General features: G+C 35.6%; 3 protein-coding genes and 3 pseudogenes across 3 annotated transcripts; 3 read left to right on the forward strand and 3 right to left on the reverse strand.

Moving 5' to 3' along the window:
- The first annotated feature begins 2167 nt into the window (after nucleotides 1-2167).
- LOC120169813 lies at nucleotides 2168-4488 on the forward strand (annotated as a pseudogene).
- Nucleotides 4489-4633: 145 nt separating this feature from the next.
- Nucleotides 4634-6594, reverse strand: LOC120169572 (peroxidase 51-like). Its single transcript, XM_039177689.1, has 4 exons — nucleotides 6202-6594; nucleotides 5911-6111; nucleotides 5619-5784; nucleotides 4634-5059 (listed from the first exon to the last, which is right to left on the reverse strand). Exons 1-4 carry the CDS (start codon nucleotides 6427-6429, stop codon nucleotides 4653-4655), a joined length of 1002 nt encoding a protein of 333 aa, XP_039033620.1. The 5' UTR covers nucleotides 6430-6594; the 3' UTR covers nucleotides 4634-4652.
- An 863-nt stretch (nucleotides 6595-7457) lies between these two features.
- LOC120169510 lies at nucleotides 7458-11474 on the forward strand (annotated as a pseudogene).
- A 1240-nt stretch (nucleotides 11475-12714) lies between these two features.
- On the reverse strand, nucleotides 12715-14680 carry LOC120169604 (annotated as a pseudogene).
- Nucleotides 14681-15615: 935 nt separating this feature from the next.
- Nucleotides 15616-16231, reverse strand: LOC120169559 (zinc finger protein 7-like). The gene has a single exon (XM_039177677.1). It carries the CDS (start codon nucleotides 16167-16169, stop codon nucleotides 15678-15680), a length of 492 nt encoding a protein of 163 aa, XP_039033608.1. The 5' UTR covers nucleotides 16170-16231; the 3' UTR covers nucleotides 15616-15677.
- Nucleotides 16232-21509: 5278 nt separating this feature from the next.
- LOC120169536 (precursor of CEP16-like) lies at nucleotides 21510-22035 on the forward strand. The gene has a single exon (XM_039177657.1). The coding sequence runs from the start codon at nucleotides 21567-21569 to the stop codon at nucleotides 22017-22019; it is 453 nt and encodes a 150-aa protein (XP_039033588.1). The 5' UTR covers nucleotides 21510-21566; the 3' UTR covers nucleotides 22020-22035.
- Nucleotides 22036-27881: the final 5846 nt, after the last annotated feature.

A 27881-nucleotide genomic window follows, 5' to 3' on the forward strand; every position in this document is an offset into this window, starting at 1 on the left:
CGAGTACCGTATGCATCAGCAGTGGGAAGTTTAATGTTTGCTATGATATGCACAAGACCAGACATTGCACAAACAGTAGGAGTGGTTAGTCGGTACATGGCGAATCCAGGCATAGAGCATTGAAATACAATAAAGAGGATCCTGAGATACATCAAAGGGACCCCAAATGTTGCATTATGTTACGGAGGATCAAATTTACTAATCAATGGGTATGTAGATTTTGACTATGCAGGGGATTTGGATAAAAGCAAATCTACTACAAGGTATGTGTTCAAAGTTGCTGGTGGAGCTGTAAGCTGGGTTTCTAAGTTGCAATCAGTTGTGGCTACATCCACAACAGAGGAAGAATATGTAGCAGCTACACAAGCCAGTAAAGAAGCAATTTGGTTGAAGATGCTGTTGGAGGAGTTTGGGCATAATCAAGAGTATGTCTCTCTATTTTGTGATAGTCAAAGCGCCTTGCATCTAGCAAAGAATCCAACATTTCATTCAAGGACAAAACACATACGAGTTCAGTACCACTTCATTCGTGAAAAGGTGGAAGAAGGAACGGTAGACATACAGAAGATCCATACCAAAGACAACATAGCATATTTCATGACGAAGGCAATCAATGCTAATAAATTTACCTGGTGTCGATCCTCCTGTGGCCTGTCAGAAACGTAAGCAACATGAAGGTACAAGGTAGAAATAATGGTGTGAAGATATGATTTTTCCAATCAAATCTTCAAGTGGGAGATTGTTGAAAAGTCTTGGCAAGCACCGAAAGGTGCTAATAAAAAAAATTCCAACGAAAAAAAAATTGTCAAAAAGGTTGGGTTTTTGTTGAATTTTGGACAATGGTAAAATCATAATTTTAGCCATTATAATTTAGGGTATTTACAAATTAGTCCTTAGAGCTTCAACTGTAAATACCCTAGCTCATTTAGCTTCAAAATTATCCCAAAACATTCTAGCTTTCTTCCAATACTAGAGAGAATTTAGAGAATTTCTTGAGAGTTGTTTTCTCCTTTTTATCAAGAGAGAATTATCATTGTTTTCTCCTTGGTAGATCGAGAGAGGTTGTAATTCCTATTTTCTCATAGTGAAATTCTTCTACCGTTGCCCGTGGTTTTTTACCCTAAATATTTTAGGAATTTTCCACGTAAATTTTGTGTTTCTTTTATCTTCATTTTTTATTTTCTCAACGGCTATCGGATAGAGAAAAATCGCAACTGATAATTTGAGAAAATAAAAATAAAGATAAAAGAGACACAAAATTTACGTGGAAAACCCCTAAAATATTTAGGGTAAAAACCACGGGCAATGGTAGAAGAATTTCACTATGAGAAAATATGAATTACAACCTCTCTCGATCTACCAAGGAGAAAACAATGATAATTCTCTCTTGATAAAAAGGAGAAAACAACTCTCAAGAAACTCTCTAAATTCTCTCTAGTATTGGAAGAAAGCTAGAATGCTTTGGGATCCCACTGCCCGCAAAGTGATCATCAGCAAGATGTTATCTTTGTAGAGGATAAACTACAAAGAAAAGAAAACGATGATAGCACTGAAAAGTCAAAGACTACACAGATAAATGTGGAAAAGGAGTTTGAACAAGGAGATTCTTCAGAAGCAGAACCAACACATGATGAACAAGAACTAGAGAGTTCTGAAGCACCAACAACTCGTCAATCAGATCATGTAAGAAGCCGTCTCAATTGGCACTCAGATTATGTTATAGAAGGTAATATTACATACTGTCTTTTAACAGAGGACGGTGAACCATCAACATACTAGGAGGCAATAAACAACAATTGATATCCGAACTAAATTTGAGTGTGTAATATCTATTTTTTATCTTTTTAATTACTACTAAAAGATGAATCTTCAAACATAAAAAAATAAAAAGTTATTACTCATTTTTTTTTTTTAAGGTTCTAGAGAACTCTCTGCCTTTTGTGTTGTCCCCGGAGTAAGATATGATTAATGTCAGACCACAAAAACGGGAAAAGCTTGAATAAACGCAAACAAATAGCTCGTGAAATATGGGTTCATGCGTGTTAGTATAAAAAAAGGAAGACCATTATGTCTTCCCTTTTTGGCTTTTAAAAGTCTTTGGTTTTCTCTAGAGTTGTTCAAAGGACACCGTTTTTGTTTTTCTTATTCTTCTCTAAAAGCAGCGGCTATGGAGGAAGTGAGAGGAAGTGAGAGGAAGCTCTGCTTGGGTGGCTCATAATTCTTCTCACGTTACTATTGATTCTTCAGGTTCTTCTCTTTCTCTATATATATGTGTGTGTGTATATTCCTCAGTTTTTTTATTGAAAATGTGGGGTTTCTTCTACGTTAAAAAGAATATGATTGTGGGGTTTTTTTGGAGTGCAGGGATCGAGAAAGTAGTGGAGAATATGAAAGAGTCTTTTCACAAAGTGGAGTGGGATTACGAAGGGATTCATTATTTTGACAATGGACCCCTCACCGTTCAATACCTTTTTGTTTTGGATGCTTTGAATTTCTGTTTTTGGCCGGTAAATTCCTTTTTTTTTCTTTTTACATGTTCTGGGGTTTTCTCTTTGAAAATGTAGAAACACTGAAGTATACTTTTGGTTAATGATATTATTTTGGCTTCATTGTAATCTGTCTGTGCAAAAGGAATTAATGGTTAGCAAAACATTTGTTATTACCATTAATGAGTATTAGAATTCTAGACTTACGTTTTCTCCCCCTTGTGTATTGGTTTTACTATTCGTAAATAAGGATCTAAATTATGATCATTTGGCCAAGGGATCAAAGGATGCTTTGCTTAATGACAACTCTGCATTCGAAGCCAATTGTCTGCAAAAATACACAGGTAATTCTGTTTGGTCTTGAACTTCCGGTCTTCTCTTGTCTGTGAATACCGTTTATGTAAAGGTTGACATGTTCTCCTATCAATAAGTGGCCTTGTTTATGTGTTTGACACTGTCATAACCTTCACGATCATATTCGTAAGCTCTTCGTGTTGATAGGAAATGATGCGCTGATATTTGTATTCAGGTCCTCAACTGCGCGAGCTATTGAAATGGCCTCGACCACTTCCTTCGGATGAGGAATGGGATCGCTTGTTGCATGAGGTGCAGTATGTTCTACTAATCACTGGGGTTTTTGTCTCATCTCGGAAGTATTTAAGTTCATTTTTTTCAGCATTCGAATTCCATAGATAGTATGGATGGTATTGCCTTGTTAATCTGCGTTCACTATCATTGATTTTCGTGGTTTAGGTTGGTTTTGAACTTGAAAGAAGCTTTGAGGGTGAGGCATCAAAACTTGTTGAATCGTGTGGAAAATCCGCTGTAAAGCTTGTCGCACTCGTCACACGTCATTTTCCGGGTACAGTTTCGAATCGATTTGATATAATTAACCGAAAATGCATCACGCTGAAGAATCGAAAAGTTTACTCTGTTTGATGAAAATATTGCAGGCTTTCGAGATCGCTCGGTGTATAAACGTATCTGGTATTCTTGTACAAAGAGCACAAATATTTGCTGCTGACTTGTAGGGTGCATTCAAGGGCCAAGGATATGGAGAATTCAATGATTTTGGTTCGATCACTATGTTTGCTGATTATATTGTTCCAGCTGTGCTCCAGGAGCTTGGTGTGCTGAAATATAGTTCGAGCATTGCAAATGCCATTCAGGCTAGCAGCGAAATAGGTGCTGGAACTGAAGAGGAAGTTGAACTTCGGGCATGTTCGATTTATGCTGTGGAGAAAATGAGAGTGTTACTAAGTATAACGTCCGGAAAGCAGGTAGGTCGGAATTCTTTAAACGTGATCGTATGCTTACTCTTAATGTTGATTTATGAGTCATCACTGTGTAAAACTCTCTTAGTAAAGGTTTTTATGCCCTCAAATGAATCATGTAGTGCCATCATTTCAATTCCTTGATGGAAGAAATCGATTTCGAGTCGACCTATATTCCTTTTGGTGAGGAATTCTTGGAAAATTGATTATATGCTACGAATGCTGAGTTTTCATTTGCAAGTGATCTGGATTGTATTAAACCGAAATAACCGATTGTGCTGAGGATGTTGTTCAATGTTTATGTTAGTCCAACTTAGATGATCTTAGTCTATGCAGTTCCTCGGTTTTCGTTTTTTCTCCCTTTTTTTTGTTCTTATGGATCTTCTTTTCTCTTTTTTGTGATTTTCAGGTTCTGAGTGTGGAGTTAGATCTTTGGCTCTGGTCCGTGGGTGTTCAATGTCAATCACTCCAACATCATCGAACACTGTCTATATATTGCTGAGTGCATCATATGCTTGTAAGCAGGACTATAAATTTTTGGCTTGGAAACATCTTAGGATAAGTTTCATGTTATGTGATCGGTTTCGAGGATCTCATTTTTCAGATCGAATTGTCCATCTACTTCATACTGAAAAAAATTCGGATAATTGGATTGGTTCAAGTTTTCATTTTATGGTCTAAGAGAATTTGCAGATGTGTTCTTATAACATACGACATTGTGTTTATGATATGTTGGCCTCGACTCAGAATCGAAACATAATCCGACATTGATGTAATCGGTTTATCACAACCTATGAAGAATGTTATAACTCTGAAAACTGGGTACTAACACAGAACCATTTCTTAAGTTATTACAACATCAAAGCAAAACATGATTCATTTTCAAAAAGGTTCAGTTAAAGGCAGCACAGTTTGTACGAATATTGCCCTTGTTCCCGGTCTTAACACCTACCCTTCCCAGCTTAGTAATGGCAGCAATAAACGCTCGTCTAAAGGCATACGAGTCGTTGGCCCAACCGTTTACAGTTGGTTTAGACCTCGGATCGTTGAACAAAACCTGGTCCGAGCTGAACAGACCCTTCCCTTTCTGCAGGTTCTTAAAGTAAACGTTGTCGAATTTCCTTGGCGTTTTCACGTCCATATCGATGGCCACCCTGGTGTCAACGTTTTTGGGGCACATTTGTCGAAGCCGGGCGGCATAGCCTCGGTCCAGTGCAGGGTCCACTGCGTTTAGATGGCTGAAATTGTGTATTCGGTTCGCAAACTTGCTGCAATGGGAGAATCCAACAGTGTGGGCCGCTGCAATTTTCAAAATTCAGTGTGTCGTGTTAATGATTAAATGCACACATTAATGTCATTAAACTAATATAATTTCTCTAATAACGTATTAATATTTGAATCTTGACATTATGAATAAAACAAGTCAGATTAAGACGATCATTATAACGGACTTTTACGATAGAAATAAACAAATCTTATTATTCATATGCAATCATGATTTAACGCTAGAAGTTGGGACTACTCAAAATACCCTTTTTCATATTAAGAAAAAAGTTGATTTGAAGACACACCCTAATCATATTGCTTTTATAGTTTCAAAAGGAAAAGTCCTATTGCTTTTATACTCTCCTTAACTAATGCCAGCTAATATAAATCTAGATCAACTCACAAGGGACACAGAGCCCTTTCAAAGGGACCCTACGCACATTTATCCATCATCATGTTTCAACTCTTTGTTATTATTAACTTTTAAGAGGAAATAATAATTCAAATGTTTTAAAATTTTATTCGAATTCCTACTTGTGTAATAATATAAATAGGAATTCGAATAAAATTTAGTGGTTAATTGTGTTAGTACCTGAAAGAGCAATCATGTTCTTTTGGGTGAATCCATTTGCTGCAAATAGAGAATTGAGCTGATTCAAGTTGAAAAATGGTTGAGGGAGCTTTCCGTTTACATTAGCTGCTGTTGAACTTAACCCATCTAATCTCCCCAGCTCAACCTCATAATATGGTCCACCTGACTGTAATATCATAATCCGTTTTCGATCGTATTGTGTTTATCGTGCAAGTAAATTTCAGAAAAAAGAGTTTTTTTTAACAAATAAATCATGGATGTAAATTCCTAAATTGAAAGAAAGGGGACAAACCAGTGCAATAGCATCTCGTGTAGCCATTGCCAATATATCAGCACAAGAGACCTTGTTTCTGCAACTTGGAACCGCATCCACTGCTTCTTTGGCTTTGATCACAGTGTCGAATCCATCTCCGGCTAATGACAGGTTATCGGTGTGATCCTTCTCGGCCTTGTTGCCACCGGACGATGCGATCATCACCGAGGCATCGCAACCCTTGTCAAAAGAAAATACAAGAAAACATTAGTACAAGAAAGGTTGAACAGATTTAGCCAATATGGACACGAGGGTGTTCTTTCAATGTACCTGCACAAAGCAATCATGGAAGAAGAGCCGGATCGTCGCCGGAGCCGTGACGAAAGTTTGTCGGAATTTCTTGGTGACAGCATCTCTAACAATGTTCTCTACATTGGGACAAGTTTTGTGGTAGTAGTTTTTTCTTAGCTTAGCTGATGCTGTACCAGGAAACAAGCATAAACCAAGACACAAGGAGAGAGAAACGACAAGTACAAGATTATTAAGGGACCGATCCATTTGATCAAGAGCTAATTAGACAGGAGAGGGTTAATGTCGTTGCTTAAGCTCTTCCAATGGCTGCAAGAGTGTCGTTCCCAGAACAAAGAAAAAGACAGTGAATTAGGGAAGCGGAATCATCGGATGCTAAGAACTGTGTAACACATGCTGAGAGACAAAAATCAAGTAAAGAAGAAAGCTTTACAGCACGACTGATAAAAAGGCAGTGTTTTTAATTATTGAAACATCTTGTGCTGCCGATAAGCATTTTCATTCTATATATAATGGCTATAATTGGCTACTCAACACTGTCTATGTCCGGTATATAGGCATAATTTTATATTGAAAAATAAACTTATAAAAATTTAAGAAATGAAAATAGATTATTAATAAAAAAATATAAAAATAATGTTTAAAATATATAAAAAAAATTGAAATTTTCTAAAAATCACACTCACCAATCCTGATCTATATAATTTTTTTTCTTGATATGGAAGAACTTGTAGCTTATGAATAAGCCTAGCCAAGGATCGTCTATTGTTCGGCTTGGCAATTGGGGCAAGCACAAGTTCAGTGGTTACCTATTCGGCCTTCAAAATTGTGACCAATTGGGCTCAAATCGGTCTTATCTTTTTAGTAAGAAGATATTATAAGTTTTTGTACTTGTAAAATAAAATTAATATGACGCTTGTATTATTTTTTAATGTGGTTTTAAAACTCAGACAATAAATCTAATGTGATTATTTTACCAACGTTTTTTTTCATTAATCATTATGATACTAATATATCAATTTACGGTGGTGATATGACAATTCATCTGTCATATTTGAGTTACCAATTTAGTAAATCCATCATTTCATTCGTTAATTACAATAGTTAATTATCCTTTTCGATTTAGAAGTTAGCATCAGTGTATCCTTTTGACCTCCATTATAATATGTATCTTTAGTCATTTTCAAGTATTTAAGGAGACTGTTAAATAAAACAAATTAGATTTGTTGATAAGTCGGATTGTAGACCCGAATGAATATAAATGGGCTAAGCTTAATTGGCTTGAATGCGCGACGCGCCAACCTTCCACTTTTATTTTGCCTATTGCTAGTTTGCGCCATCGTCGCCTCCCGCCTTCCCTTCGCCCACCCCGGTGGCGATAACCCTAAGATCGACGAGTTCTCCTGTCCGATTCGCCGACGAGTCATGTCCAAATCTCGCGTTTATACTGACGTCAACGTTCTTCGTCCCAAGGAGTACTGGGATTACGAGTCCCTCACTGTTCAATGGGGGTAATTTTTAAATCAATTCCTGGAAAAGTTCCTTGGTCCTTGATTATTGGATTTTCCATTTGATTGTCTTAGTCGAAAGTTACATTAGGTTTCGTCGAGTAATGCCAATTCGGGATTTGTGGAGTTAACTTAATGAGATATTTGAATCTTACTAACAGCGTTTCCTTTGAGAATTTGTGTAACATTTTACATATAATCCGAATCTTCTAGTTCTTTGGTTCGTTCAGGATTGGTGTAAATTCCTTTTTTTCTTCATCTTTTTCGTGTTTCTCTTTTAGTGATCAAGATGATTATGAGGTTGTTCGAAAAGTTGGAAGGGGAAAATACAGTGAGGTTTTTGAGGGCATAAATGTCAACAACAATGAGCGTTGTATAATCAAAATCCTCAAGCCTGTCAAGAAAAAGAAGGTTAGTACTTCTGTTATCTGTCAAATTGATCGGGGTTCGAGTAAATTTATATCAGAAAATAACAGTTAGACTATTTTACTTGGATTTGGATGTGAATGTTGGATACGAGCATGTGTTTTACATGAGTGTGTTCGGTTTTCTTTTAAAAAATAAAATTCTATGTACTTGGAGTGTAATAATCCATGTACCTTTGCCCAAATATATGTCAAACATGGGATTTTGTCGGAGAATCATTGGCTATAGATTATAGAAATAAGCTTTATTTATTATTCTTGTTATTATTGGCAGATAAAGAGAGAGATTAAAATCCTTCAGAATCTATGTGGTGGCCCAAATATTGTTAAACTTCTTGATATCGTGAGAGATCCGCACTCAAAAACACCAAGCTTGATATTTGAGTATGTCAACAGTACAGATTTCAAAGTTCTCTACCCAACTTTGACAGACTATGACATTCGCTACTATATATAAACTTCTCAAGGTAACATTATGTTCCTCATTCTAACTTTCAATGTATTAAACTTTGCTCCGTCATGATATTATTTAGTGATTGCTTGTTGGAGGGTTCCTGACATGCATGTTTGCATTAAAGAATGATAAGGAGATATTTCTTTGCTTTGTAGGCTTTAGATTACTGCCATTCGCAAGGAATAATGCATAGAGATGTAAAGCCTCACAATGTCATGATAGATCATGAGTTGCGCAAACTTCGCTTGATAGATTGGGGACTTGCGGAGTTTTACCATCCTGAGAAAGAGTATAATGTCCGTGTGGCTTCCAGGTAATGCTTTGAAGACATTAGACATCATGAATCATATGACCAACTTTCCCAGTCGTATACCTTTTTATTTTTCAAGATTGCTTATTTTAATGGAGACATTGAAACAGACTAGCATTAGATATTTGTCCTTTTCTAAAAAATTTAAGAAAATTATTTTTTGATTAATTTTATGTATGCTTGCTGTGTTATAAGGCTGTACCTTGAAGTGGCTTCCCTATCTGATTCATAGATATGCAAAATTTAGTACAAAACTCATTAACCAAGACAATCTGTGGGAAATTAGATTGAACCACATTTATTTATTTTTAAAGAACTAGCTGGATGCTTGAATAGTACTTCTGCCTTTATTGTTGTTATTATCTTTTATATAGACAAGTGCTATTACTTTCAACCATTTGAGGATGAGAAGAAGCTCCAGATTTCAAGTCCTTTAGATTATGCTATTCTTGGATACAAGAACCTTTTAAAAGAAGGAAAGACCTATAATCTTTTAAGAAAAACAGAACTAAACAGATTTGTATTTTTGGAATCTTAATACATTTCCAAGTGTTTTCCTTCAGTTTACTTTGTCAGATACAATATAGATTCAATTCTGAGAAGTTTAATTGCCCTCCTTACTTCTCAGGTACTTTAAGGGGCCTGAGCTTCTGGTAGATTTGCAGGACTATGATTATTCCTTGGACCTATGGAGCCTTGGTTGTATGTTCGCAGGAATGGTGAGAAATATTCTTTTTCTAGTTTAAATGCATTAAGCTTTGACTTGAAACTTCAATATTTCGTGCCTAATATAGTAGTTATGATGTTTGATTGAGTAGATATTCCGGAAGGAACCATTCTTCTACGGCCATGACAACCAGGATCAACTAGTTAAAATTACCAAGGTAATATGCTTCTGCAGATTGGCAGATGTTAAAATGTTGTTGCTGAATATTTATTTTCCTAATCATTTGTCTTGTTAAATTGACTTTCCAGCTGGTATAATGCATGTTTTTTTACTCCTACTAGTAACGTATTAGTCTAGATATTTGTATTGTTCCTCGTCCAACTTATATTATTCATCTTGCTTTTGTGATCTACATCTTCACAACCTTTTCAGGCACCTGCTAGTGCTGTTTATTTGCTATTGTTTGTAGATGCAGCATTATCCATGCAGGTTTCGATTTAATTATTTATTCCTTCTTCATAGTCATTACTTGATAGGGGATAAGGGGGTGTACTTTACATGCACTATCAAACAATAAGTTCTATATTTCTTTTTTTCGGCTTCCTTTACAAAGTTTTGCCAGTTTATGCTGATGCTACTAAGCTTTCGACTGTCATTAATGTAACTTCAGGCGCTAGGAACTGACGAGTTAAATGCATATCTGAACAAATACCATTTAGAGCTGGATCCTCAACTTGATGCTCTTGTTGGAAGGTATATTAAGAATTAATATATCCAATATGCTGATTCAATGTTACTCGATCTCCAGGATGAGTGTCTGATACGTGTATGTGTCTGGCATGGGTATGCTTAATTGTTTCTAGGTTTTTATATATATATTTGGAGGGTCATAACTCATATCCCCATACCTATATCCGGACACATGCTTGATATGGGTTTTTGACAAAAATTGAAGAGTCGATGCAACATAATGCATGATTTCGTACTTATCATGAACAAAAACTCTGGTTAGCATTAAGTCATGGCTGTGGACCCTATGGTGCTGCAGTTTCACACATGGATGAGTAGACATGTTAATAGTGTGCAGTGCAATTTTTTCTCCATTAATGTTTTTGGTATATTGTTTTTCAGGCACAGCCGCAAACCTTGGTCCAAATTTATTAATGCAGATAATCAACATCTTGTTTCTCCAGAGGTTATTTTTCTTCTTGAGGCATACTATTAGGAAGTTGAATACTGTAAGTTCAGTTACAGTAAACTAAACGTTAATAGTAACTTTCATTCTTTGAGCTCTTTGGCTTTCAGGCTATCGATTTTCTTGATAAGTTGCTTCGGTACGACCATCAGGACAGGCTAACTGCAAAAGAAGCCACGGTAGGTCTATATGTGCTAACACTTGTCTGAGTAATGGGTTCGGGTATATGATTTTCAAGGATTCTCCAAATACATGAAAAGGCTTTAAAAAATCCAATCATTCCGGTGTTCAATTCGTACAGCTGAGTTCGAGTAACGTAGTAATGAACTCCCATTGCTTGGCATGTGATACAATTTATTTTCATGCTGCAGGTCCATCCTTACTTCTCCCAAGTGAGGGCAGCCGAGTGTAGCAGGATGCGCACTCAGTAAACGGGTACACTCTGGGTTCCTTCGTGAACCAATCAATCCAGACTCATTTGGATACATTTATTGTGTTTAAATTGTTATATGGCTGCCATCCTCAGATTGGGGGAAGTTGAAAGGGTCCTGTATGAAATATTTACCATCATTTTTAGTACTCGCCCTTAACAGCTTTTGTTTGAGAGTAGTATAGAGTGCCCCCCCCCCACTGTTGGTCATATGCAAAAGACTATGAAGTTTGTTCATGTCATTGTTTATTTCACTTTTAAAGTTATAATAATGTATTTTATTAATTACTAAAATTAATTTATATTAACCGTTTAGGATCACAGACGGATATTAAACTAAGCATGTGCTAGTATAAAATTAATCACTTAAAATAAATGATTTAAAAGTAATTTTTTGTTGTTGTGATTTGTTATAGGTATTAACCCAACCATCATTAAACACTCAAATCGATTCTTTAAAAAGTAGTTGACCCTATTTCCATATGTAATGAGATGAGGGGAGGTAAGGTAGTAGGTTGCCCTCAACGTCAGGTTGAGAGCAGCTTCCGTAGAAGATCTCTGGCAGTCAGAATTATGAATTGCTCACCGTGGGACTCGATTTTTTAAGTACATCCTAAAAAATCATCAAATGGATCCAAAAAAGGCAATGTGAATTAATCTCTTCAATCTAAAATAAAATATCAATGAAAATATTCCTAAAAAATATAGCAAGTAAAGCTATAGGCTAAAAAGCAAAATATATTACATGATGAAAAATAGCGAAAACAATATAAATAAACAGGCATATAAATAAATGGTAATGAATAAGTAAACTATATATATTTATCATTTTTGTTACTCTCTCTTTTCTACCCGGTTATTACAGTCGACAATAAATAATTTAAAAGACACCTTTTAAGAGAGATTTATTACAGTTGAAAATAACAATCATAATCAAAATTTATTTAAATTCTGAATCAAGTTTACTAATTAATAAAAGCAACTTTGAATTGCTGGTCTAAACCTGTTGGCGTAAGAATTGTAAAAGGAATAAAGAGGTAGGGTTAGGGTTGTGGCCTAAAAGATTTATCCTTTAATTATTACATGCAGGTAAGGTAATGGTTTGATAAAGAAAAACATCAACATGGGTAATTTCATGGCAAAAGGTATGTTATTTGTTCTACACAGATGTTAAGTCATGTGTTCAAATCACTCCATGAACACTTCACCGATTCCGAAATCAAAGACTTGGACGATTTTCATGCTGCCGTTCTCGATATCTTTAAATACATTAATTAACTACACTTTTTTAAATTAACTTTAACAATCTTTTGAATGATTGTGTAGTGTTATAAACTCAGCATTACTGGGTAAACATCTTGAGATGAAGCTGAGGTCAGTCTACGTTTGTTTACGCTTTTGCTTGCCTCACTCGTGCTTATATTTAGTGTGTAGTATGTTTCGTACAAAATTGCATTTATGAGTATATTAGAAACTAATAAAAATCTGTTAATTTAAGATTTAAACGGGGAAAAAAAGGATGGGTATGTAATCAGTTAGAACCACATCGGGGATAAAAATTCTTTGAACTGATCATGCATCTATGGTGAACTTTAATATTAACAAAAAAAAACTACATAAATGACTGCTGTGATGGTTGCAATCCGCCACCACTGTAGCTTCCATAGTTAGATGTAGCTGCATTGTGTGACGGCGTCGGAATTTTGTCATCTTGAGTATAGTAATATAATCTTTGATCATTGGCTTGAGGGGCATAGGCCGGTTGGTTCGGGACTTGATAGCTGTAGGGGTTGGGACCAGCATGAGTATACCTTTCAGGCATACCTGAAAGGCAGTCCTTTGGTTGTAAACCGGAGGAGCTTGCCTACCTGGAGGTCCCCGAAATCCTCGAAAACCACTGTTGGGTCTCGATTTCTTCCGCGGGTGGTGTTTACCAGAATCTCCCCCTCTTTTCTTAGAGTCTGCTTTTGCTTTCTCGAGTTGAGCCAACCTTTTCTGGAGTGGATCTAGGGAGTAATCTGCTTCTAGGCCATAGTCTTGAGCACATCTTATGATGGCTTTCAAGGCAGCAAGTTCTCGTGCATTTATGTCATCCTGTATATGAAGAAGAAATCACCGGTTGGTATTTTAGTATATAGATAAATCATAGTAACGGATCGTCGGTATAAGCATACATTACCTGTGAACCATCAGCACCACGAGAGCCCCCCTTCCCTTGTGAGTTTCTCCGCAAATCTTTCAAGAACATCTTCAAGAGGGGCACAGGAGGAAACCTTTCGGTAAGCTGGAATGAATGAATAAATTGTACTGCATAGACTTGTCTCCCGCTGTTAATCAATAACTCAACAAGACCTGCCATAGTAAGACTTGGTTTAGCAAATTAACATCAAACAGTGGTATAGCCATCCGCAAGACACAAATACATTAGTGCTGACTCGAGATTCATCATATGGAAACAATGATCCTACCTCCATACCGACCTGGCATTTTCGGTGTTAATCCAAGGGAACGACAAAGCTCAGGTGCCTGCCGGCTGTGAGCAACTACAAAAACAAGCTTGCAGAGTCGTTCTTTCTCAAACTCCGAAGCGATCTTAAAAGTAGCAAGGAGCTGCAAAAATGCTTCAGCTTCCAATGAATTGTCAATGGCAGCACCACTGCCTGCATTAGACAACTTAGGTTTCCACTCATCAGAAATTACCTTGGCTAGCAGCTTGATTTCAGGGTTCAAAAGGAGAGTATCATTGTGGTCAAATTTGGCCAAAAAACTAGCCATGGCTTCTAATAAGACGACACGGGACTTGCGCATGCCCTGAAGGGAGGCATCCGTCTTATCCACCATTTGAGTTGTTTCATCCGGAGGGTAAAACCCCTCCAGTGAATTCAGCACCAAAAGGGCTGGTTCGCTTGCACTTTCAAGTGCAAGGGGAAGTTCCCGACAAATGTCATTAAGAAATTTCAGATTCTCTGTTACGAAATTCTGAGGTCCTTTTGCATCCATTTGCTCACAAAAGTTTGTCAGCTCTGGACGTGGCTTAACATTGGCAGCCATGTTTTCAGTATTTTCACTTGTTTTACAAGGAAAGTCCTCATCAGGGGAGTTTTTATCACCAACAGAACTGCTTACCTTGGTGTCTTTGTTTTCCCCAGCATCAAGAGAATCTGCAACCGTTGACTGGATATTTGCACGTGCCTCGGCAATGATAGCAACAGCTGCATCTTTCAGCTCCTGGACACGGTCTAAGTAATCTTGTTCCTTAGCAGCAACAATTGCCTCCTCCTCTACAATCAATGCAAGAGTTACAGCATCCTTCACCACGTATTCCTTCTCCTTAGCTTCTAGCTCTTCGGATTTCTTCTTTAACGACGCCGGGAGATTGTTCGACTTCTGTCCAATGCACCTTGTTCTCAGAAGCACCCTTGAAAGCTTCAAATTCATGAACCGCCTTATAAAGCTGATCTATCAGAGATGAAGCAGAATCACTTGCCTTGTGTTGCTCAATACCGGCCATAGATGCCCAAAGTCACCGGTATGCAATGAGAACCAATTGCAAATTCTTAAATAAACAAACATAAAATCCCGCCCCCGGATTTTGTGGAACACTGGAAAGAAAATTCTCTGGGTTTTGGTCCATTTGTTTAATAAAATTGGGCTCAATCCAAAACTCCCAGGCATGGGTTTCCATCATTTTCTCGGACTATTTTCTGTTTTTCTTTTAAGGAACCAACAAGAAGAAGCTTTTGTTTGTTCAACACTTTTGGGTTCAGAGCCCATTCTGTCACTGATTGACGTGTTTACAAAATTAATTTGGATCCTACGACAAATGATACAATATAGGGAAAACTCGTCATGTCCACATGAAAGTTTACCTAAATAATTTTCTTTTTATTTAAACTCGTTATGTTGAAGTGACAAGTACTAAAAAAAATATAATTTTTTATTAGAATTTATCATGTCAGAGTAACAAGTTTCAATAAAAAAAATATTTTATTGAAATTCATCATACTTATGTGACGAGTTTCAAGTCACTGTAGTAAATGTTGTAGGTCTCAAATTAATTTTAGATTGACTAATCAGCCAATTTTTTTACCGATTAACTTTGGGCACAATGTTATAATTTGGATTCGGCTTAATTAATACTCGATTAGTAGCTTAACTAGCTTTGTGTATTCACAATTGATAAAGATTTCTCATAATGAAAATATATGTTGGATGTTATAACAATCAATAGAATTGCAGAAGCAAAAACAGGCAGTTCATGGTGGTTTCATTTATTAGTCTAGATAAATTATAAGATAATATATGTTCAGAATTTTTTAATTAATTAACTATAGACGCATACCTTATAGACGTAATTACTCGAATTCGAGACCTCTAAAAAGAACAACACGACTATTTAATAGGTTCAGTTCATGGTGATTATTATACGGAAGATGAAACATAGACTAAACAGAAACAAAGCCTTCATATAAATTAATTAGACAACAGTTGGATAACAATTAAAACACCTACAACCTCAGATTTAAATCAACCTTGCGCGGATCAGTGGCAGGTTCAGGTCCTTGCATCGGAAAATTCTCGAGTCGGAAGCTTCCGGGCCAGATCATATCCATCGAATCTTCAACCGAGAACGGTGTCCCAGCAACCCCAAAAATAGGCCCGGATTCACTAAACCTTGCCACCACCGACGACCCTTCTGATCTTACACCCTTGTGAACCAGCGAATGAGGTCGGACCCCTAGCGATCGAACCGCCATCAAAGGCGGAACGATTTTGTTAGACCCGAACCTTTTGGCAGCCCCTCGTTCCCTCTTGTGTGCGTTCTGGTGTCCACCCAATGCTTGAGAACTATAAAACTTTCTCATGCAGAAGTTGCATGAGAAAACCTTGTTGATTGCAGCAGCCTTTGCCTCTGTGCTGAGGCCTAAACTTAACAAATCCCCCAAGTTATCGTCTCCGGTTTTCGACCCGTTGGGGTCGTCGTCCCTCGGTGAGGCCATGGCACTCAAAAATTCTAAACTCCGATAGAGAGGGGTGTAGTTAAATAGGAAGAACAGATGTAGTTAGAATTCCAGTCCGAACATCATGATATATATATATCATGGGCAAATGGTCAAGTATTTTGATGCTTATCTGTTTTGCCTTTTTTTTTTTTTAACACATCAAACTACATGATTTTCTCCTGTTGGATGAATTAACGCAAAACTAAAGTGTCTGGATTAATCGTTGTCTGGATTTGTATACGTAATTGTCGGATTGTGTAACATAAAAGACAGCACTAATGCCTACTTCTTTCAGCCCATTTGATAATGAAAAGAAAACTCCTTCCATTTAACAAAAGAAGCTTAGAATCCTATCTTCAACCCACAATGTATGGCCAAGCTTTCTTTTGTTATCACAGAATTAGGGTACAGTCATTGCTCTTTTTCTACAAGGAATCACAGTCTTAAGAATAAAAACCCATGGCAGACATTGAACTTGGATTACAAAAAGTCAACGTCATTAAAAAAATAATATTTATTTAGAATATTTTTTAACTATAAAGATGCACACACAATCACAAATTTAATTGTCTAAATTCAAGACTTTTAATAAAGATTATACTCTCGTTAATTATAAAGTCATTTGATGAATTCAAGTAATTGAACTGATTAGTTCAATAAGATAAAGAATTATGTCACAATTTTCGATCGCTTTTGCAAGACTTGGCAAATTATGGACCACACCTTGCATCGTGCATAATATTGCATATATGAAATGTTTTATAAACGTGCATTTTTTTTGGGTGGGGGGGTCTATTTATTGAATATAAAAACTGACAATTGGCATTCCATGATCCATATCTTTTTATCATTTGTAGTTCCCATCCTCCTTCCTCGAGTTTTGTTGGTTTTCTTAATAAAAATTGGTATTCGATTTATTAATTAAATAATTCGAATTATATATAGAAGTAAGAACGATCTTTTCAATCCAAGTTACTTTATTTACAATTATCATGATTTGAACCTCTAATATTACTTAAAAGATTTAATTTCTCATCTCACTAGACCAATTAGTTATTGATTTAGTTTTGTCGATTTAAACAAACCCAGAGCTAGTCTTAAAAAATAAAAAAATTAATTGATAAAAAACGAAAATTTAATTGATTTTTTTTAAAAAAATTGTTAATTTATTAAAATAAAGTGATCAAGAAAACAGGGCAATGAAGGCGAGGGGGTTGTCTGAAATTGTATTTTTCAATTGGTTGCTTTGCACAAAACAAGACAAAGAATTGTGATAATTATTTCTGTTTCAAATCAAATTATAAAGAAATCATAAATAAAAAAAAGGTTAGCTTTTTTCCCACATTGGGGGTGTAAACAAACCAGCTTTGATGATGAAGAAGCTTTTTGAGATTCAAAAATAATGAATATTTGCGATGCAGGAATACTGGGCATCGGGCTTGTCCTATCAAATATGTTTTAAGTTTTTTTTTATAAAAAAATCGTTAATTTTATTAAAAATAAAATACATAAATTACAATAAATATTTATAAGTATAATTGTAAGTGTAAATTAAATTATGATTAAAATATTTTTCTATAATTATTGATACAAAAATTAGTCACTTAAATCACACAATGATCATAAAGGAAAAGTTTAAAAACATAACCAATGCTCAAATCTAATTGTATTGGTAACTAAATCACAAAAGGGGATGCAATTACTAAAATATCACTGATAAATCGTAAATCATAGTCAAACGACGTAAGAAAGCTATTCACGAGTGCAAAACGCGTATTCAAATCAATTCGAGGGTCCAAGGCAGGGAAAATCGGCATGATAACAAATAAGCGACATATTGATCAGTCGTAGCGATATCAAATCCAACTATGATAAAAATAACAGAAAAGTAGAGATAAATACCACAAAGATAGAGATAAACGTACCAAAAAGACAGAGATAAACATGTCATCAACGACATAATTATTCTCATTAAAAAATTAAAAAAACAAAGAAAAAGATGACCGACGGTCGGTAACCAATATTAAAACCGATATCATTACTGACAAAAACAAAATCAAAGAAGAAAAAATTGATTTAATCTATAGAAATTGATACAAATTGTAAAAAAAAAAATAGAGAGAGAGAGTGCGTTTATGGTTTTTTTACTATAAATAATCTTAAGTTGAATACCAACTATTTTAAGTTCTTAATTATAAATAAACGACAAATAATATAAATAGTAACAATTACTTTTCTAAATTATGTATATATATATATATATATATATATATGAAAAACATATTGGTCTTACTTTTAAAGTTACTCCCATAAAAGAAATACTTTTAAACGATCAAATATTCGTCTAACATTTAAATATACTTAAATAAGAGATACAGCCTTTGACTCAATCGAACCCAATATGGGATTTAACAATTTCGTTTCTACTTAAATAAAGGTATAATGTTTTTAATTTTTTTAAGTAATCGTTGATTTTATTAGATGGGGCAATTGGATCCTTTTCGGGTTCATATTTGTATAGGCAAGAACTAATTTGATTGGGAATGGGCACGAATTCCAACTCGACGTATTTCGATCCGATCCAATCAGAGTTCTATTAAAAAATTTAGGTTCAAATCAAATAGAGTTGTTTTTTAGATATTATGTTCGGGTCAATACGGGTTTAGAGTTAAAAATACACAACCGAAAAATACAATTTTATCTTATATATTTAGAATAATTACAATAATATCTCTTTATATATTATTTTTTCAATTAAATTTATATTTTTATAGAATAAAATGATATTTTTTAATAAATATATTATTTCAGGTTATATTCGGTTTGAATTTGAGATAAAATTCGGATCGAATTCAAGTTGTATAAAGTGTATATATTTTTTGAATCTGATCAGATTAAATAAAAGATATATATTTTTCGGATCGAATTCACCTTAGCATTGCCCAACTTCCCATCCCTAAATTTGATTACATTTATTTTAGAACTCATTGAGTGCGAAGTCCGACGAATGGTTAGCGATGGAAGAATCTGAGGTGGAATCAAGAGAGTTGCATCATTAAGAAAATCACAATCCAAATAAAGATTAAGGTTCGTTTTAATTTAATATTTGGTTAAACTATCGGAATGACTACTTCAGTTTTAGTTTTATATACTTTTAATCTCCAATTTTGAAAACTTACATTTCGGTCAGTTATGTTATTAATTTATTTAAAGTTATTATATTTTGGTACTGAGCAGTTAATTAATTTTTTTATAAATATGGGGTTGATACAAAATATTATATGTTTAAAGACTTTTAACCATTTGACAATGAATGCTTAAACACTTGCATATGCGGTGCTCGAATTCGAGACCTCAAAAGATAACAATAAGTCCTTTAATCACTGATGTTGTTTGGTCCGTGCATCATTAATTCATGTTAGTTTAATGATATGTCACGTTGGTAAAAGAGATTAATTTTTAATTTAACTTATAAGTTTCAGATGAATTATCATTTTGACCCTAAACTTTATATAAAATATCAATTTGATACCTGAATTTGACCAAAATATATCACCATTGACCACCACTCAACACAATCGTCATTGGTCATCATCGACTGTCGTAGCCAATGTTGTTGTACCCCAAATTTTTTAGTTCAATCTTTTTTTTTTACATATTGGACGTTAATCAGGTGTTAATTTTATCAGATAATGCCCCAAACTAAATAAATTTAACCTAGAACCCTTTTGATTTCCTTTAAAATTAAAGGCTTGTTGGTATCTGAAACCCTCATTTTTTTCCAGAAAAATCAATGCGACCCTTGAAAAATTTTTACTCTATATGTCCCTTAAATTGAGAAAAAAATTTAACTTGGCCCTTTGACCAAAAGAATCAAACATTGATCATTACGATATTGACATGACAGTCTATGATGCTAACAATGATGTCTACATGAACATGTGGATTTACCACGTAAATAAAAATATTGATCTTTAATCAATTAATGATTTTAATCCAATAAAAAACATTTTATACCAAAGTAAAGGGGATAACATGCTCCAAAAGAAAGATAAAGAACAAAGTAGTTATTTGTACAAACACGGAGAGTAGTTATATTATTATTCCCCTATTTTTACAGGTGGTCAGGAAATATATTAAAAAGTCATTTTGAAAAACTTTTATAAAATAAATCACATATTCAAAATTTCTTGTCCAATCCGCTCTAGTAGTGTCGGTATTTGAATCTTTGTCAGAACAAGAAGGGAAAGCAGTCCAGCCTTTTATTTGGGCATAGAGCGTGGTGAGTCACCACGCATTGCTGCACTTCGTCAAGGCCTTGGAATTTCAAACATTTCTTTTGTCTATGGTCCCCAAAGCAGGAGCAGTAAAAGGTTTGACTTAAATTAAATATTTCACAAATAGTTATTGTCGATGCACATCATTTTTCGTCTTTAAAAAAAATAAAATCAAAATAAAATGGATTTGTTCAAGACAACTGAACCGACCGGACGCTAAGAGTTTAATAAATTAATAATTTTTAAATGAATTTAATATCTGTTTAACTCATTAAAAATATTTTTCAAAAAATATTTTTTTAAATGAATTATGTGTTTTAGAAAAAAAATTACGGTGTTGGAAAGATATTGATATTGTGTAAATGAATTATTATAATATAATTGAGTATATTATTGTAATATTAAAAATATTAATTAATATATTTAATATTTTAATAATTAATATTTTTATTAAAATGATATTAAAATATTATATCAACATTAAATACATAAAATAATATTTTGAATATTTATATTTTGAAGTGAAAAATTCGAACAATAACTTATAAAAAATCATTTTTTTAAATACGAAGAGAATTCTATAACTAGGAAAATGTTTTATATTAAACAACCTATTTTCATTGAATTAAACACCGGAAAATGAAGAAATCATTTTCCATGAAACAAACAAACAACGCTTAATAAAATCAAAGCAAAGTTCACCGGTAGAAATAATTTTGGGGTTTTGTTGAATATTTTGAGCAAATGGAGGGGCTGCTAATGGGAACGACTGGTGAGGTCGTCAGGCGGCCATGGAAATTCAAATAATCAAACACTGTATGGCTCTCGTTTCCTCTCTTTTTCTTCTTCTATTTTCTACGATTCAACTTTGCATGTTGGACTCGCAATCTCCATAGCCATTTTTCTATTTCCAGTTTTCCACTATGCATCACATTCCCAGAAACTTCCCCTCCACGAAGAACACAATTTTCACCACGTTTTCCTTTGAATTTTAACCGATTAATTGAAGTATTTCCCAAGCAATCCAAACTTAGTCAAAATCTCCCCTCACTATAAAAGAGTAGCCTCAGATTCTCATTTCCATGCAGCATAAAATTTCATTTTTTTTCCTGATACGATGAACGCAGTCAAATCTTTTTTAATCGTTTCTGCTTTTGTTTTAGCGTCGAGTTTCATTGTAAGTGTCGCTGAAGCTCGGGATCCTTTCAATGCCTTGATGTCTAAGAACTTTGCAGGTCGAAAGGTCCCCGATTTCTTCGATATTGGATTATATCTGGGTGCGATCAAAGGGTCGGGTCCAAGTGGACCTGGTGAGGGACATGGGTTCGTTGATGGTCGGACCCTCGGAGGCATTAAGAACTCGGGTCCAAGCCCTGGTGGGGGACACATGTTCACAGATAGTCAAACCTTGGGTGGCATTAAGAACTCCAGCCCTGTTGAGGGACATAGCTCGACCCTTGGCGGCATTAAGGATTCTGGTCCCAGCCCTGGTGTGGGAAACAAGTTCACTGATAGTCGAACTCATGGAGCCATTAAGGATTCTGGTCCGAGCCCTGGTGTGGGAAACTGAGGACTCTGGTGTGAGCCATGGTTCGGGCTCGAAGAAGCCTTTTCATTGAGAGTCGAACACTAGGAGATAACAATGTTTATGGTGCGAGGAACAGATTATAGAGTACTTTAGCTTACAGTTAGTGGTATACTTTTAGCGACGAAGATTTATTTTGTATTGTAAATTAATTTTTTAAGTTCGTTATTATTCTGTTATTTCAATCTTTGATAAATTAAAATAAATAATACAAACTTCCTTGCTTATCCCAGAATTGTCTCCATCTCTTCCGTTGTTCAAGTAAGAAATTCTTTGTTAATACGTTTTCCCAGTGAATGAAATTCATAAATACGTATATATAGCCGTGGAGTCAGAAAAATTCGATTGGAACCAATATATCTCACGGTAGAAATCTAGCGGTTTATATCAAGAACCAATGTAGAACGATGTGCGGGACTTTATGTCTTGATATATCAAGAACCAATGTATCTCAAGGTAGGAATTTGATGGTTTATACGTTGGATATATAACTCATATATGATATTGTTGGGAAATAAACGAGTAACAAGTAATTTTCCTATAACCAGATTAGTGAGAATACGAAATAAAATGAAAAAAATAATACTCGAAAAATTGATAACGGAGTTCAGCCAATTGTGCTTACGTCTCCGGACTGCTGCAGATCTTTTACTAAAGAGAAAAAATTACAGGTGTTTACAAAACACACTTGAGAGAGAACTGAAAGATTTTGGGCTAATTTTGAAGCTAAATGAGCTTAAGGTATTTATGGTTGAAGTTTAGGGACTAATCTTTAAAAATACCCTAAAGTGCAATGACTAAATGTTTGATTTAACCATTGCCAAAAAATCAACAATATCAGCTCCCTTTTGACTTCCCTATTTTCGGTGCCTACAATTGAAAATTAAGCCACCCATTAGCCAAAAAAATCAAAAAAGAACAATCCCTTTTTTAACTTTCCCCCATTTCGGTGCCTAACTTCAACAATCTCCCACTTGAAGACTGATTTTAATATGTTTTCACACCTCGATCAATACAACAGCTTTTCTAGTCTTGTTATTCTAGCATGCCAACTGAAGTTGAACACAACTTCAGTTTTTTCGTGGTCACCGTCTTTGTCAACATGTCTGCCGGATTTTGAGCTCCACTAATCTTTTCATGTTTCAAAATCCCATCTTCCAGAAGAGACCGAATAAAATGATATATCAATTGTATATGCTTCGTCCTGGAATGAAAAGACGAATTCTTTGCTAGATGGATAGCACTTTGACTGTCGCAATACAAGACATTGTTTTCTTGTTTCTTGCCTAACTCTTCCAAGAAACTTTGGAGCCAAACCATCTCCTTGCTGGCTTCTGTAACAGCGACATATTCTGCTTCAGTTGTGGAGAGAGCAACTATCTTCTGTAGTTGAGAAACCCAACTCACTGCAGTACCTCCTAGAGTATAGACATACCCTGTAGTGCTCCTTCTGATGTCGATATTTCTGGCTAAGTCAACATCTACATAGCCAGTCAGTATTGTATCTCCACCTTTGAAACAAAGTGCTTTGTTTGTGGTACCCCGCAGATATCTGAGGATCCATTTGACTGCTTCCAGTGTACCTTTCCCGGATTATTCATGTACCTGCTAACAGCTCCCACTGCTTGAGCAATATCTGGTCTGGTACAAACCATGGCATACATCAGACTTCCAATTGCTGAGGCATACAACACCTTCACCATGTGTGCACGTTCCTCCTCCATCTTTGGTGACTGTTCTTTGGAGAGTCTGAAATGAAAACCTAAAGGTGTACTTACTGGTTTAGCATCTTGCATGTTGAACCTGGAGAGTACTTTGTTGATGTACTCAGCCTGTGATAACATCAAAGTCCCCGACTTTGTGTCTCTCTTGATCCTCATCCCAAGAATCTGATTTGTAGTGCCCAGATCCTTCATAGCAAACTACTTCGACAATTTTTGCTTTAAGTGTATAATCTCTTACATGTCTGAGCCTGCAACGAGCATGTCATCAACGTACAACAATAAAATAATAAAACTGTTGTCGAACCTCTTGATGTAGCAACAATGATCTGCTTGGCATCTGGTAAAACCACTGCTACTCATGAAACTATCAAACTTCTTGTACCACTGTCTAGGAGCTTGTTTTAAACCATACAAGCTCTTCTTCAACCTGCATACCAAGTTTTTCTTGCCTGCCTCTATGAAGCCTTCTAGCTGCCTCATATAGATTTCTTCCTCCAAATCACCATGAAGGAAAGCTGTCTTTACATCTAACTGCTCAAGATGTAAATTTTTTGCAGCTACAATTTTTAACACCAGTCCGATTGTAGACAGTTTTACGACTAGAGAGAAAATTTCATTATAGTCAATACCTTCTTTTTGCTGAAAGCCTTTAACAACCAATCTTGCTTTGTAGCGTTTGCTCCCATCGTGCTCTTCTTTGATCATGTAAATCCACTTGTTGTGGATAGCTTTCTTTCCTGGTGGTAATTCAGCTAATTCCCACGTCTGATTTGACATAAGCGAGTCCATCTCATCTTTCATGGAAGACTCCCACTTGACTGAATCCTCCACTTGCATTGCTTCATCATAGCACTCTGGTTCACCATTGTCAGTCAGCAACAAGTAGTGCAAAGAAGGAGAATACCGTTGGGTTGGTTTAGGAATTCTGGAGGAGTGTCTCAGTTCTGGTGTGACTGGTTCTTCTTGAACAGCTTCAGGACTTATCTGAACATTATTTCCAGAAATCTCCTCGAACTCAGCAAATTCCTTTGTTTCAGCTTCGGTATTGGAGCTATTTGATTCTATGGTTGACCTGTCTTTGTACATCACATTCTCATTGAAAATGACATCTCTGCTTCTGATGATCTTCCGATTTTCGTAGTCCCAAAATCAGTAACCGAACTCATCACCGCCATAACCAACAAAGGCACATTTGTTGGACTTAGCATCAAGTTTACTTCTTTCAGTAGAGTCTATGTGTACATAAGAAATACAACCAAACACTCTTAAGTGTGAAAGGTTTATTTCTTTCTTGCTCCAAACTTTCTCTGGTATTCTGTCATCCAAAGGAACTGAGGGCCCACGGTTGATCAAGTAAGCTGCAGTGTTGATAGCTTCAGCCCATAGAAATTTGGGCAATCCGGCATGTATCCTCATGCTTCTGGAACGTTCATTCAGAGTTCTGTTCATGCGCTCTGCTACGCCATTATGTTGTGGTGTCATGGGAATTGTTGTCTCCATCTTGATCCCATTGTTTGCTCAGAAATCTCTGAATCTTCTATTTTTGTACTCTCTTCCATTGTTAGACCTCAACCTCTTGACTTTCAAACCAATCTCATTTTCCACCATGGCCTTCCATTTTCTGAAGGTATCAAAGACTTCTGATTTCTTCTTCAGAAAATAAACCCACACCTTCCTTGTAGAATCATCGATGAAGGTGACATAATATAATGAGCCTGCAAGAGATGGAACTGGAGATGGTCCCCATACATCAGTATGAACCAACTCTAACTTTTCAGCCTTGGGTGTCTTACCATTCTTTGCAAAGTTGACTTTCTTTTGTTTGCCAAAGATGCAATCCTCGCATAGTCTGACATCTACATTCTTTATATCCGGTAACTTCCCCTTTGACAAAAGTGTCTTCATCCCTTTCTCGCTCATATGGCCAAGCCTTTGGTGCCATAGGTTTGATTTTCCATCAGCATATGCTACTGGAATGATATTCTCTAAATTTGAGGTTATATAGAGAGTACCTGTTTTCTTACCACGAGCAATGACGAGTGCTCCTTTAGTAATCTTCCATTCACAGCCTGAAAAGGTTGTGCTAAATCCTTCATCATCAAGCTGTCCTACAGAAATCAAATTTCTTTTGAGGCCAGGAATATGTCTCACTCCTTTCAGCGTCCAGGTGGTTTGGTTTGGCAACTTTAATCGGATGTCTCATTTTCCGACGATCTTCAAGGTTTCATCATCAGCTAGATGAACCTTCCCAAAATCACCACTGACATAGTTCTCCATGATTTCTTGGCATGGGGTGGAGTGGAAAGATGCCCCTGAATCCAAGATCCATGATTCAATCGGACTGTTGACGCTTAGAATCATGGCATCACCCGTCTCCTCTGTCACGTTGGCAAAATCCTGTGTGCCGGTATTTTTCTTCAGTGATCGGCAATCTCTTTTAAAGTGACCCTTATTGCCGCAGTTATAACAGGTAAAATCTTTATTTCCTGTTATTGATTTTCCCCTTCTGGATTTTGATCTGCCACGATTTGAATTTCTTTCTAAAGTTCTCCCTCTAGACTTCGTGTGCAAGGCTGAGGAGGTTGATGCTTCACCCGATTCTCTTTGTCGAATTTCTTCATTCAATACCAGATCCCGAACATCATCAAATTTTAATTTGTTGTTTCCCGACAAGCTGCTAACTGCTATAACAGTAGCATTCCAACTGTCTGGTAGAGATGATAAGAGAATTAAAGCTTGAACTTCATCATCGAATTCAATTTCCACTGAACTCAATTGGGTTGTGATTGTGTTGAGTTCATTCAGGTGTTGTGCCACCGATGCCCCTTCCGTCATCCGCAAATTGAATAATCACCTCATCAAATGAATTTCGTTTAAGGCTGAAGGCTTCTCATACATACTGGAGAGAGCCGCCATAAGACCCGTCGTTGTCTTTTCTTTTGCTATGTTGAAAGCAACATTGCGGGATAACGTCAGTCGGATAACTCCGAGGGCTTATCTGTCGAGAAGAGCCCAGTCTTCATTCTTCATGCCTTCTGGTTGCTTTCCTGAGAGGGGTTGATATAGATTTTTCTGGTACAAAAAATCTTCAATCTGCATCTTCCAAAAGTCAAAGTCCGCACCATCGAACTTTTCAATTTTCACATTCCCTTCGTCTGCAGCCATCGCTCCCACTCGAATATGGATTCGTTTGGATCGTTTCTGACAATTCTTGCGAAGCACCGTGTATTAGAACACATCCGTCGACAAATTCGTATCGCCAACAAAATTTCACTATTCACGAAATTTAATATTCACGTGAACAGTAATAAATAGTAACCTCGCAAAAAATTGATAAAATTTACAACCAAAAGCTCTGATTACCAGTTGTTGGGAAATAAACGAGTAACAAGTATTTCCCTATAGCCAGATTAGTGAGAATACGAAATAAAAGCGAAAAAATAATACCCGAAAAATTGATAACGGAGTTCATCCAATTGTGCTTACGTCTCCAGACTGCTGTAGATATTTTACTAAAGAGAAAAAATTACAAGTGTTTACAAAACACACTTGAGAGAGAACTGGAAGATTTTGGGATAATTTTGAAGCTAAATGAGCTAGGGTATTTATAGTTGAAGCTTAGGGACTAATCTTTGAAAATACCCTAAAATGCAATGACTAAATGTGTGATTTAACCATTGCCAAAAAATCAACAATATCAGCTCCCTTTTGACTTCCCCATTTTCGGTGCCTACATTTAAAAATTAAGTCACCTATTAGCCAAAAAAATAAAAAAAAAACAACTTTTTTTACTTTCCTCATTTCGGTGCCTAACTTCAACAGATATATCTTCATTTACAGAAATAAATCATAACTTAATTGAAGAGTAAAGTGTATCCTTTTTAATGATATTATATGATTTGTGAAAATGAAACGTAATCATAGGTTATTCGTCAAAGATGGATAAATTAGTTATTACTTTGTGTAATAATCATTTTCATCAATTAATATATAATAGAATAGTAAGATAAAATTATCAAATAATTGAACACTTAAATCTAAAGCAATTTAAAATATCCTACAAGAATAGTATATTTATGAGGTTAGTGAAAAAATCTACAAAATGATGTCAAAATCCATTCTT

The sequence above is a fragment of the Hibiscus syriacus genome, unplaced genomic scaffold, assembly GCF_006381635.1.
Source record: "Hibiscus syriacus cultivar Baekdansim isolate YM2019G1 unplaced genomic scaffold, ASM638163v2 tig00111769_pilon, whole genome shotgun sequence".
Taxonomy (NCBI): Eukaryota; Viridiplantae; Streptophyta; class Magnoliopsida; order Malvales; family Malvaceae; genus Hibiscus; species Hibiscus syriacus.

Bases quoted from the DNA above. Each gene is read 5' to 3' on its own strand.
- LOC120169572 (XM_039177689.1), bottom strand. From the start codon at position 6,429: ATGGATCGGTCCCTTAATAATCTTGTACTTGTCGTTTCTCTCTCCTTG. The intron at 6,112-6,201 runs GTACATTGAAAG...TCTTTTGACAAG, and splicing joins TCCATGATTGCTTTGTGCAG to GGTTGCGATGCCTCGGTGAT. The intron at 5,060-5,618 runs GTACTAACACAA...TGAAAATTGCAG, and splicing joins GAACATGATTGCTCTTTCAG to CGGCCCACACTGTTGGATTC.
- LOC120169559 (XM_039177677.1), bottom strand. From the start codon at position 16,169: ATGGCCTCACCGAGGGACGACGACCCCAACGGGTCGAAAACCGGAGAC.
- LOC120169536 (XM_039177657.1), top strand. From the start codon at position 21,567: ATGAACGCAGTCAAATCTTTTTTAATCGTTTCTGCTTTTGTTTTAGCG.